At 39.5% G+C, this 12,617-nt stretch overlaps 1 protein-coding gene across 1 annotated transcript; it reads right to left on the bottom strand.

The window, feature by feature from the left end:
- Positions 1-6,347: 6,347 nt before the first annotated feature.
- Positions 6,348-10,861, bottom strand: LOC140556658 (uncharacterized). Its single transcript, XM_072680734.1, has 5 exons — positions 10,684-10,861; positions 10,294-10,406; positions 8,633-8,707; positions 8,197-8,328; positions 6,348-6,776 (listed from the first exon to the last, which is right to left on the bottom strand). The coding sequence occupies exons 1-5, from the start codon at positions 10,694-10,696 to the stop codon at positions 6,348-6,350; spliced, it is 762 nt and encodes a 253-aa protein (XP_072536835.1). The 5' UTR covers positions 10,697-10,861.
- Between the last annotated feature and the right edge of the window lie 1,756 nt (positions 10,862-12,617).

The following is a 12,617-nucleotide window of genomic DNA, read 5'->3' as shown; positions in this document are numbered from 1 at the left end:
AGTTGTGGATAACTGCAGTAAAAGCAATGAGAACAATACACCAGTCAATGGTCACATAACAGTGGTCTTAGGTATTTTAACTGTGTTTACAAAAACTAGAATATTTATAATTTATTAAATATTACAATATTAATGCACAATTTTTACACCCGAGTCAATTTACGAAACACAAATAAAGCTTTAATCTACTAATTCAAGTGCTATTGACGACATGATTTATGATCAAATACTATTTCATAAAGAGTAACATCCTATTTGTTTGATTTTTCATAATTTCAAAATATCACCAAATATATAATATAATAAAATATGATATATAATTATATATATATATATATATCAAGATGATATGTGTGCCTGTTTATATAACATATACTTTTCAAATTATGAAATTTACCACCATGTCACATTTTATTTTAAAAATATATAAAACATTCATGTTATAAAAATAATAATATTAAGGATTTTATAGAATATATATATATATATATATATATATATATATATATATATATATATATATATTTGTTATTGGCTCTTTCATTTTGTGAATTTTGTATTTATTATTTATTTATTTTTATTTATTAATGTTTTGGAAATTGGAGCATGGCTATGGCAGCCGCGTCGTAGAATGACTCACCCGTAGTGACCCGTCTGAGGACAGAGCTGAGGAGCACTGAGGTTGAACATGTGCTGTTTGCTCAGAGACCCGGCGGCTCGGGGACATTTCATGTGGCTGTTTTTGCAGATAATATTGTTTATTAACGTCTATGAATAACTTGCTATCGGCCTCTGGCATTCCTTCTGTTTTTCCAACCCCTCGCCAGGCCCTCGCCAGGCCCTCGCCAGGCCCACGCCGTGGCCCCACGCTGACATTCTGCACCAAGCTCCATTTTACAGAGTCCTGTATCCTTTTTACTGAAGCTCAGAGTGTAAAATGAAGCAGGTACTGCCTGGATTACACACTCAGTGCTGCTGTGAACCCCCAAACCGCGGCCCACTTAGCCCACAGCAGTGTAGTCAGTGGGCTAACAAGTTGTAGCTAATGCTAAAGGCTACAGAGCGGTCAGTATGTGACCATTTCTAAAGTCTGCTTGTCCAATGTGAATTTTATTAGATGAAAAATATATTTATTTAAGTGTTATTGATATATAGTGTTATATATATGTATATAAATGTATATTTAAATTAAGTTATTAAAGTATATATATTTTTTTAAATGCAGCATGGATATGGCAGCCGTTTCATAAACGTAAACATAACTTGATAAAGCTGGTTGGTTAGTTTTGGGATTTCTCTGCCGTTTATTTATTGTTTATATATTTATTAATGTAACAGCAGTGTTAGCTTATAGCAGGGGGTTCATAAATGTTCATAAAACGTCTGTTTACCACAGAATGAGACTGAATGAGAGGAAATTTTAATATTACAAAATAACAACAAAACATCAGCAGCCTTTTTCAAAACTTTTTATTTTTGACCTTTACAGTGGTTTTATTTCTTTGGAAATATTCAGCCTATATATAGCCTATTTGGGCAAACTTGGCTGTTTCCAGTACATTAGAAATCACCTCAGGACTCAAAATATAAAGGAAATGTAGAATAAAAGTCCTTTAGCAACTGTATAGCTCTGCTACAAGAGGCTGGAGACAGAAGACACGACGCGTATACGTACAGTGGGCTTTTTCAATATCAGATCTGCTTATATATTCTGTAAAATCTGGATATTAGACATACACACATTTCCTGTACAGTACACACACACACACACACACACACACACACACACACACACTCCTTTCATTAAAACACTCAAGACAGGGAAACACTTGCTGGCAGGTTGACTGTGGTAATACAGTGTAAGTAGCTTAATTACGGCTAGCGTCCAGGCTAACATTTCTAAACATGTAAACATCTGAACAACGCAGAACCATCCCAGAAATACTGTCTGTGAGAAATGCTTCTATATGTTCAATATGATTATAGTAACTGTAAAGAAAAAAAAATTATATATATATATATATATATATATATATATATATATATATATATATACACAATGTAAAAATACATATATTGGTTAACCATTGTTTTATTGATTGATTATTTATTAATATATATTTTATTAATAATAAAATAAACATAATATAATAAACATTTATGGATTTTTTAAGTCAACAAAACTATATGATTTACAGTATAATGTATATATATATATATATATATATATATATATATATATATATATATATACACATATATACTGTAAAAAATATATTTTACTGACTAAAAAAAATATAAACACTTTTTATAGTAAAGCAATCTATATATTTACAGTATATATGTGTGTTTTTACATTATATATATATTACATTTATTTTCCAAGTAACCCATCTGGTAGTGAACACACACACACACACACACACACACACACACACACACACACACACACACACACACACGTGTTAGGGGCAGTGAGTACACACACACCCAGAGCGGTGGGCAGCCAACTCCAGCGCCCGGGGAGAAGAGAGGGTAAAGGGCCTTGCTCAAGGGCCCAACAGTGGCAGCTTCCCGAGCCCGGGAATCGTACGGGAATCGAACCCACAACCCTGTTATCGATATCCCGGCGCTCTAACCGCTGAGCCACCACTGCCCCAGTGGTATATATATATTGCAATGTATATTGGTATATCGTTGCTGTCAGAACAAAACTGCAATTTTAACGGAAATAAATGTACGAAGATTTTCTTTCGTCATTCTGGACCGTTTCTATTGGTTCGCTCGTTATGTGATTTTGGCACAAAGTTAAAAACAACTTTCAAATGATGCGAAAAAAAAATGCACAGTTCTGTTTCGACAGGGACGCAGATACACGGACACTGGAGAATATCGTTAATACTGCACGTTACCAAACGGAATGACTACCGAATAAAACAGGAGTGAACTTATTGCATCGTTGCCATCTTTCGTTCTACATTCAGTGTTTCAGAACTATTCAGCCCACATCTGACCTTGCATAATGCTGAAGGCACGCAATCCGCCAGGACTAATCCAACGACCAGAGGCACAGAGGGGTGGAAACAATCAGTGCAAAGAAATACGAAAAAAAACCTAAAGGAAAAACAAGTAACAGTCCAGTCAGAGCATCGCGAAGGAGAGTGACCACTGCTGGAACATCCAGAGGCCTTCAGTCTGGGAAGCGAAGCCTCGTGGGTGGCATGTGGAGCGGTTCCTAAAGCTAGGGCTGACAGGTTCTGGATACACGGCTGGATACGCAGTGTTACACAGCTGCAGCTAGAGATGGGACAGGCTGTACGGTACACTCCCTCACACTGTTTTTTTTAGGGGGGTGCGCGAATATGCCAGAACTGGATCTGGATGGGGTTTTTTTTGGGGGGCCGCCAATTACCCAACCCGTACGCCCCCCTATCATCGCACACGATTCCCGGTGCCGTGACGCATCCTTCCCCCTGTGACGTCATCTTACGGAAGGACCGTTTAGGGTCCAATACGTTAGCCAGCCGATGTAGCTAACATGCTGTGCTGGTCCACCCCCTTAACTGTATTAGCTATCATGCTGCTAGTCAGCCAGTTGAGCTGATCCCCCTTCAATTGTATTAGCTAGCATGCTACTGGTTAGCCAGCCGAGGTTGTTGTTTATTTTTCATGGCTTTATTATTTTATTCGGATCCCAATTATCTGCTGATCTTGAAAAGGTTAGCTGGATAGCGGATAGCGAGTGTACGATAGCTAGCTAGCTTTACATGTTGCTATCAGGTTTATATGCCAGCGTAGCAACAATAATATTATATCGTTGAATTTGAGCTAATATGTGATTCATATTTAATAAATAAAGTTTAATAGCGACGCTTTATCCAGATAAAAGCTTCTCAGTGATGGTCAGTAAATTTATTTACATTAATTTGAATCTGGTGTAAAAGTACGACAGCCGTGTGAAGATGGACAATTAATCATGTACGTGATTTTAACCGATGAAACAGTCGGGGGGGATAGGACCAGCTCCGACGATTTGGGAAGAGAGCAAGGCCAATTGTGCTCTCTATAGGCCTCGGCTGCCGATGGCTAGCAGCATGACCGGGATTCGAACCAGCGATCCGCTGATCATGGTGACAGTGCCTAAGCCCGCTGGACCACTCGGGACCCCAAATCTTCGGAAATTTTAGAAACGTATCTGCATGTGAATTTTGCATACGAATGTACGTAAAAAAAGTATCGTAACAAAAGTAACGTTAAAAGATAAGAAAAGAAAAGAACCGTAAAATAACTGTAGTACTGTAAGCTACAACGTTAGCGCAAAAGAAATTAGCAGCACGCTAAAGACGAATACGTTTCATGTAGATGGATGTACGAACCACGATAGCCATCAGAGGTGCCTGGATTCAATATATTTGTAATACAAAAATAGATTTTAGCAAAAGATATCGGCAGGATTTCATGCTAACGGATGGATAACGGACGAATAAGGCTGCCTCAGCAGATAAGCTAACTAGCCAATGAGCTAACGGTTAACAATTAATGCTAATGTGCTAATGCTAACAGCGCTGTTGAGGACTCTTCCACCAAAGGTCTTTTCTCTTCAGTTAAGTCGGCGATGTGTTTTCAGGTTGTTTTTTTTTTTTGGATGTAGCTAACATGGTTAGCCTAATTAGCAAAAAAAAAAGCTACGCCATGCTATCCATGCCTTCTGAGTCACATCCTCAACAGTGCATTCTTGGCGAGGTGTAATGGATGAGTGTAATATATTGTATGTATTTCTATGCAAATATGAGCAAATGTTAAAACCTGTCAGACCGTAAATCTGTTTACTAGCTAGCTTGTGTAGCTTAAGCTCTGATTCCCCGCAGTGGAACGCGACGAATACCCACAAACGCTGATTTTAGTATTCAATAACTGTCATCTTCAACTGTTCCTCATAGTTTTCTCAACCGTTACAATCAAAAACAGATCATCAAGACTTTCAATCATTAAGAAACGGTAATCGTCCCATTCCTAGATGCAGCATGTAGTGTTAGCTACTACTACAACTACAACCCTCTGATACAGATTCCTGAAATAACAACAGACCTGGACACCAAAAAGGTCAGAACTTCATTTTGTGGAAGAAGAGCAGTTAGCACTGTTAGCCTGTACTCACACAGTCTGAGCAGTTACGCTAACTGGTTTATACGTGGCGCTTATGCTAATGGGGTTAGACCGGGGTTGAACCGGGCTCTGGGCGTAGATGCCCAGGCCGAGAATACAAATACAAAAATAACGAGCCACTTTAAACTTCATTAAACATCGAATTTTAGAGCAGTCAGGCTTATTAGCACAGGCTCTTTAGCTTCATTTTTGTAAATAGCGTTATTTTTGTAATTTGAAAATCGAGCCAGCTAGCTAGCTTGTTGGGTGTTCAACAGCTAGCTAGTGCTCACAAGCCACAAGTTAGCTGTAAGCTAGATGTTCATTTCAACACCTGAGCTAAGTCTAGGTGTTGCCAACTCTTTATAAATTTGTAAAGCCACGAATACAAAGTCACACACAGTTCGGTGAGGTTGGCGCTGTTAGCTTAATTTGTGTGAAATATAAAATTATCGTTTGAATTTTTTTCTGGTTGAAAATATTTGTTGGATGCAAAGAAATACTGCATTATATTTAGTTATACAAGTATCGGACAGATCAGATAGACCTGACTAATATATAAAGCTGAATTGAGGCCGATCCAGCTCCGATCCTTTGTTTTTACCGCTGTGTTTTAGGACAGGAGCGCACTCTGGCGCCCTCTAGCCACCATTAACAGACATGCAACAGTGTGGAACTATTTTACTGTGCTTTGACTGCGTTCAAACTGCTTTTCCCACAATTCCCAGCTCCATTGCATCCCTAAAAACCCTCGAAAGCTGTATGAATAACCTTCCTCCATTTCATTAAGCGGCGTGAATCACAGGGTGCTCCACATTTATGAGACTTTTACTTTTTTTTTATCTTCTCATAATCATAGTCGGAAATGTTGAAGCTATGAATGGAAATATTTCTTTGCATCCAATCAACTTATAGACATGACATCATCCTCCAACGCTGTGGCTCTGACAGCTCTGAGAGGGATCCGTGGACATGGACGAAGCTCAGAAAGAGTCACGGTAGGTTTAAAAGCAAGCACATCCAACCAGCACCAGCAGAGCTCCTTCATTACCTACAAACTGGCCTCGGACTGCCTGCTGTGGCGAGCTTGCCGCAGTAGCCGAGGGCCTCGGCCTATCAGCCGGGCTTCCTCAGAGTTACATTCAGACTGAAACTCCAGGACTTCCGTCTTGCGCCTTGCGGCCGTCCAAAAACAACATCCGCTACCATCCACGGAGAAGATGGAGAGCACACAGCGAGACGAGGCCTGCGGAAGCAGATAACCCCGAGTCGCCATTGGTCGGGATGACCGTGATCCATCGTTTTCCTCTTTCTCCTTCTGTCCCGTATGCCAAGTGCTTGCTCGTTCTTTCCCCTGCAGTGTTCCCTTCTGCCTCCTTTCCTGTGCCTCTATCCCGATTCCCTACTTCCCCTTCTTCTACTTTCTCCACCTCCCCCCCCTCCCCCCCCTCCTCCTCCTCCTCCTCCTCTTCCTCGGTAGTGAAGGGAGTTGGGAAGACACAGGCGTTTTCTCCAGCAGGACAGTTCAGTTCCAGCCATTTGGAGAGGAGTGAAGAAGTGAAGGTAAGAAGGGTTCCAGGGGAGGAGTTGACAGACGGGAAAACAGAGGGATCTGGAGTTTCCTGGAAACCCTGTTTACACAAGGATAAAACAGAGCCGTAATCAAAGAGCTCACTGTGTGGAAGACAGAGCTGTTAGACTGCAGAGGAGAGGACGAGTACATCAGACAAACAGATCTACTATTCATTAAAGCCTCTGGCTTTCAACCCCTAACGACAGTCTGGCAGCTGAAAGGCTTAAAGCACTTAAAGGACCCCTGATGCCCTCAGTCAGTCACCACACAGCTGATGACAAAGGTATTTGGTTTTACACAAAAGAGAAGCAGCTAACAAGTAACAGAAGCCTATATCCCACCAATTAGCCTCACGTTAACTGCATCTGTTAAGTAGAAATTCATAATAGATACTGGATGATTCATAGTGGATACTAAATGACTTATACCTAAAAAGTATATTAGATTAGGAATGATTCATAATGAATATTAATTCATACTGAATAATTCATAGTAGATACTGAATAATTCATAGTGGATACTAAATGATTTATACCTAAAAAGTATATTAGATTAAGAATGATTCTAAATGAATACTAATTCATACTGAATAATTTATAGTGGTTACTGAATAATTCATAGTAGATACTGAATAATTCATAGTGGATACTGAATAATTTATACCTAAAAAGTATATTAGATTAGGAATGATTCATAATGAATATTAATTCATACTGAATAATTCATAGTAGATACTGAATAATTCATAGTGGATACTGAATAATTTATACCTAAAAGGTATATTAGATTAAGAATGATTCTAAATGAATACTAATTCATACTGAATAATTTATAGTGGTTACTGAATAATTCATAATAGATACTGGATGATTCATAGTGGATACTAAATGACTTATACCTAAAAAGTATATTAGATTAGGAATGATTCATAATGAATAATAATTCATACTGAATAATTTATAGTGGTTACTGAATAATTCATAGTAGATATTGAATAATTCATATGGAATAATAATTCATACTGAATCACTTATAGTAGAAGCTGGATGATTCATACTGAATAGTTTATAGTAGATACTAAATGATACATATAGAATAATAATTAATACTGAATAATTCATAGTAGATACTAAATGATTCATAGTAGTTACTGAATAATTTTACATACGATAGGTAATGTAAAGTTTGACACTCTATATATCGTAGATTAAAGGTTCGACCCCTCGGCGGTGATTTCTTCAATCACTTCTTCAGTCGTTAATTAAACTGGGTTCTGTAGAGCCTCGGCTGTGTAAGGCTGTAACAGCAACGAGGGAGGAATGCCCTCCCTGAACCTTAAAGCATAACTCCAGTGTTTCTCCACAGAGTAATAACGCACATACCAGCCTGTCTAAAGGGTCAACGAGGAGTCAGATAAAGACACAAACGATAAATATATTATATACAATAAATAATGAAATAATCAAACATTCCTTTACCTCTTTGGAAATCTCATCCAGCATGAGCTTCAGTTCGGAGATGAATCTGTGCTTAAAGTGAACTCTCTCAAGGTGCTGCAAGAGCTGTGCCCAGGAATGTGACAGGAGCACGGCCTTGCTGAACATACAGCACTATACACACACACACACACACACACACACACAGATGAGCTGAGTGATTGGAACTGTATAGAGACATATATAACCTATATATATATATATATATTACACTGGGACTCATGACTCTCAGCGAGTCATGATTTAAACCCTTTCCAATCTAGACTCTGAGAACTCCGGGACTACACACACACACACACACACACACACACACACATAGTCTAAGGCTGAGTCACACACACACACACACACACACACACACACATAGTCTAAGGCTGAGTCACACACACACACACTTCCAGGGTAATGCTTTTCTTACCGTGGCACTCTGGTCTTGGCACTGCGCGCTGGCATTGAAATGAGACACCACATAGTTTTTTGGAAACACCTCCAACTGCAATCAGAGTAACACATGAACACACTTTTACTCAGCTCAGACGGACTGACAGCAGAGCTCCCCACCTCCAACTTCCCAAAGATCCGGCATAAGTCAGCGGTGGCGATTATACACAATCACCCACCCATAACAGGAGCCGACTCATTTATAGTAAACACTGATTCATACTGGACACTAAATAATGAGTTGTTACTGAAGAATTAGTGGCAGATACTGAGCAATTCATACTGGATACTGAACCATTCCTAAAAGATACTGAATACTTCATTTTAGTTACTGAGCAGTTTGTAGTAGCTATCGAAGAATTCATACTGGATACTGAATCATTCATAATAGATACTGAATAAATGAAAACAGATGATAAAAAGAAATAAAATGTATAGTATACCCAGAATAACCCATGATAGATGCTGAAGAATATATAGTTGATACTGCACGATTCATAGTAGCTACTGAATAATTCATACTGGATACTGAAGCATTAGATACAATTTAAAGTAGACACTGAATAACACATAATGGCTGCTGAATAATTCATAGTAGCTACTGAATATTTCATACTAGATACTGCATAATTCATAGTGGATATTGAATAATTCATAGTGGATACTGAATAATTTATGGTAGATACTGAATAATTAATAGTAGCTTCTAAATACATACTAGATACAGAATAATTAATAGTGGATTCTAAATAACTCATAGTGGATACTGAATAACTCATAGTGGATACTGAATAATTCATAGTGGATTCTGAATAACTCATAGTGGATACTAAATAACTCATAGTGGATTCCGAATAACTCATAGTGGATTCCGAATAACTCATAGTGGATTCTGAATAACTCATAGTGGATACTAAATAACTCATAGTGGATTCTGAATAACTCATAGTGGATTCTGAATAACTCATAGTGGATACTGAATAACTCATAGTGGATACTAAATAACTCATAGTGGATTCTGAATAACTCATAGTGGATACTTAATAATTTATGGTAGCTTTGAATAATACATACTAGATACTAAATGATTCATAGTAGATACTGAATCATTTAAGGTAGACACTGAATAATTCATAGTGGATACTTAATAATTTATAGTATATACTGAATAATTTATGGTAGCTTTGAACAATACATACTAGATACTGAATAATTCATAGTGGATTCTGAATAACTCATAGTGGATACTTAATAATTTATGGTAGCTTTGAACAATACATACTAGATACTGAATAATTCATAGTGGATTCTGAATAACTCATAGTGGATACTTAATAATTTATGGTAGCTTTGAACAATACATACTAGATACTGAATAATTCATAGTGGATTCTGAATAACTCATAGTGGATACTTAATAATTTATGGTAGCTTTGAACAATACATACTAGACACTGAATAATTCATAGTGGATACTGAATACTGTATAGTAGAGGCTGAATCATTTATAGTAATAACTGAATAATTCCTAATTGCTCCTCACAGTAGTATAACATTACGCTTCAGTCACCGGTCATCTGTCCTCAGATTTCTGTTCTGTTTCAGCTTCATAAACAGAATCAAATCTGATTCACTTACAAACCCGATGCTGTTCTCATGTCTGATGCTGTCCTGCAGGTTTCTGACCGTCCCTTTCTTCAGCTCATCACAGCCCCGTCCTCGGAGAATCAACATCGACAGCAGCAGTACAACTGGACACAGCGGGGGGACACAGGGTCACTCACTCACACACACACACTCACACACACACACACACACACACACACACACACACACACACACACACACACACACACAGCCTTCTCCCCCTCCCGGACTTTCCGGTCCACCTTAAGCGGCGCAGCTGCTGCCGCCGCTCCCGGGCGCCCGAGCAGCCGCTAGTCGGTCCCCGCTGCCCGGGTTAAGGTGGACCGGAACACACGCACAGGCAGCGGGCTGTGGAGGCAGCAGTTGGTGCACCTCACCTACCTGAGGGTGTCATGCTTCTACCGGCCCATGAGGGTCACGTTATTCCCCATGTCTCTCTTCCGGCCGCCGCGCGCTGTGCTGACCCCACCAGCTTTAGCACCACTGCTGCAGACGACCAGGCTACTTTCTCGAATGACTTTCCCAAATTCCTTTGGCCCTTTCTTTCGTTTTCCCTTTCCCCTCGCCCCCTCGCCCCTCTCCCCTCGCCCCTCCAGCCCCCTCCTCAGACTAGCCCTCAGCTATGCTAACGCCGCCGCTTAGCATCCAGCAGCTCTCAGCATGAAAGTGAAAGTCCTGCTAAACTCCAGCCTCCACCCCTCCACCCCCTCCTCCACCCCCTCCACCCCTTTTACTCCACTACAGAGCAAATTCTCCCCTCCTCCCCCTGCTTTTTTTTGCTAAAACGGAAAAAAGGGAACGAGGCCTAGCACAGGCTTAGGCCTGCACTTCGGCCCTGTGTTTTTAATTACAGCCCCCTCCAGCCCCCCTCCCTGCCCCCCTCCAGCCCCCCTCCCTGCCCCGCGGAGAGGCTCCCTCTGCGCCCCACAGGCGGAGGGGACTGCGTGGGCTCTGCGCGGTGCTTACTCACTCTTCTGGCTTCTGGAGACACCCCCAGACCAGAGGCAGCTCTGCCCAGTCATGCGCTCCTCTGCGCTGACCAGTGACCCAGTTTAGGAGCCACAGCCCCGGTCAGCCACTCGCTGCGCTGCGCTGCGCCACTGGGGCGTGGAGGAGCCCTACTGATGCCATGACACCCTGTGATACCAGCCAAAGTCATCTAATCTATCTAATCTAATCTTAAATTAATTAATACATTAATGAATTCATTTTAAAAATGCAGAATTAATCATGAATGTTGGGAGGGAAGCGTCTGTGAGGTCAGAAAAACAACAAAAGAGAATGAAAATATTACAAATGATTATTATTATTATTATGATTATTATTTAATAAAAAAAAGGAAAAAAAAGAGGATGACCCATCATCTGGTACTTAAACTGTCGTCAAAATATATATATATATAATAATAATTTAAAAAAATAATAGACCAATAAATTGCACATATTGGCACCATGCTATATTTATTTTTATTTATTTATTTATATATTTTTTTAATAGACCAATTATTTGCAAGCTTCTGTCAGGTCAGTAATACAGAAAAAAATAATAATCTAGTAAAAACAGTAATCTAGTCAAAGTAACCTGGTAAAACTGGTAAAAATATAAATACATTTCTGAAAGTTAGGAGGGAAGCGTCCATGAGGTCAGAAATCCAGAAAAACAGAGAGTGAAAATATTTAAAATGCTGAAAAAAGAGAGAGAATGAAACGCAGATGCCATCATCTAGTACTTAAACTGTCGTTATCCAAAAAAAAAAAAAAAAAAATATATATATATATATATATTACATTTAATAGACCAATGAATTGCACCTATTGGCCCCATGTGTTATTTATTTATTTATTTTTTACAGAAGAATTAATTGCATGCAGTTATATTGATGAGAGCTTCTGTCAAGTCAGTAATACAGAAAAAAATTAAGTAATCTAGTAAAACTGGCAAAAATAAATAAATAAATAAATAAATACATTTCTGGATGTTCAGACACAGTCAGCTTTATTGAGGGCTACTTCAGAGATTTAAAGGGCAGAGGTCCAGGGTGAATAAGGGTCACCACTCCTGGTCATCTGGGGTCATCGAGGGTCTTGGGGTTCAGAGCCCATGGAGAGGACAGAAAGGACGCATGTGATGCTGAGTCAAACTGTCCCAGGAACGGACGTGAGTCCCGAGTGTGGAGGAGAGGAATGTTCTGGCTGAGGCCCAGCAGAGCCTGCAGTGTTCCTGTGAGGCAGCATGAAACGAGGGGAAGGGTAAAAGGACCAGGGAGTAGCTTATTATTTATCACCGGGACAAGCTGAAGGCTAGCAGTGAGGCCC

This window comes from Salminus brasiliensis, chromosome 5 (genome assembly GCF_030463535.1).
Source record: "Salminus brasiliensis chromosome 5, fSalBra1.hap2, whole genome shotgun sequence".
Taxonomy (NCBI): Eukaryota; Metazoa; Chordata; class Actinopteri; order Characiformes; family Bryconidae; genus Salminus; species Salminus brasiliensis.
This window is presented reverse-complemented; position numbering and strand designations above follow the sequence as displayed.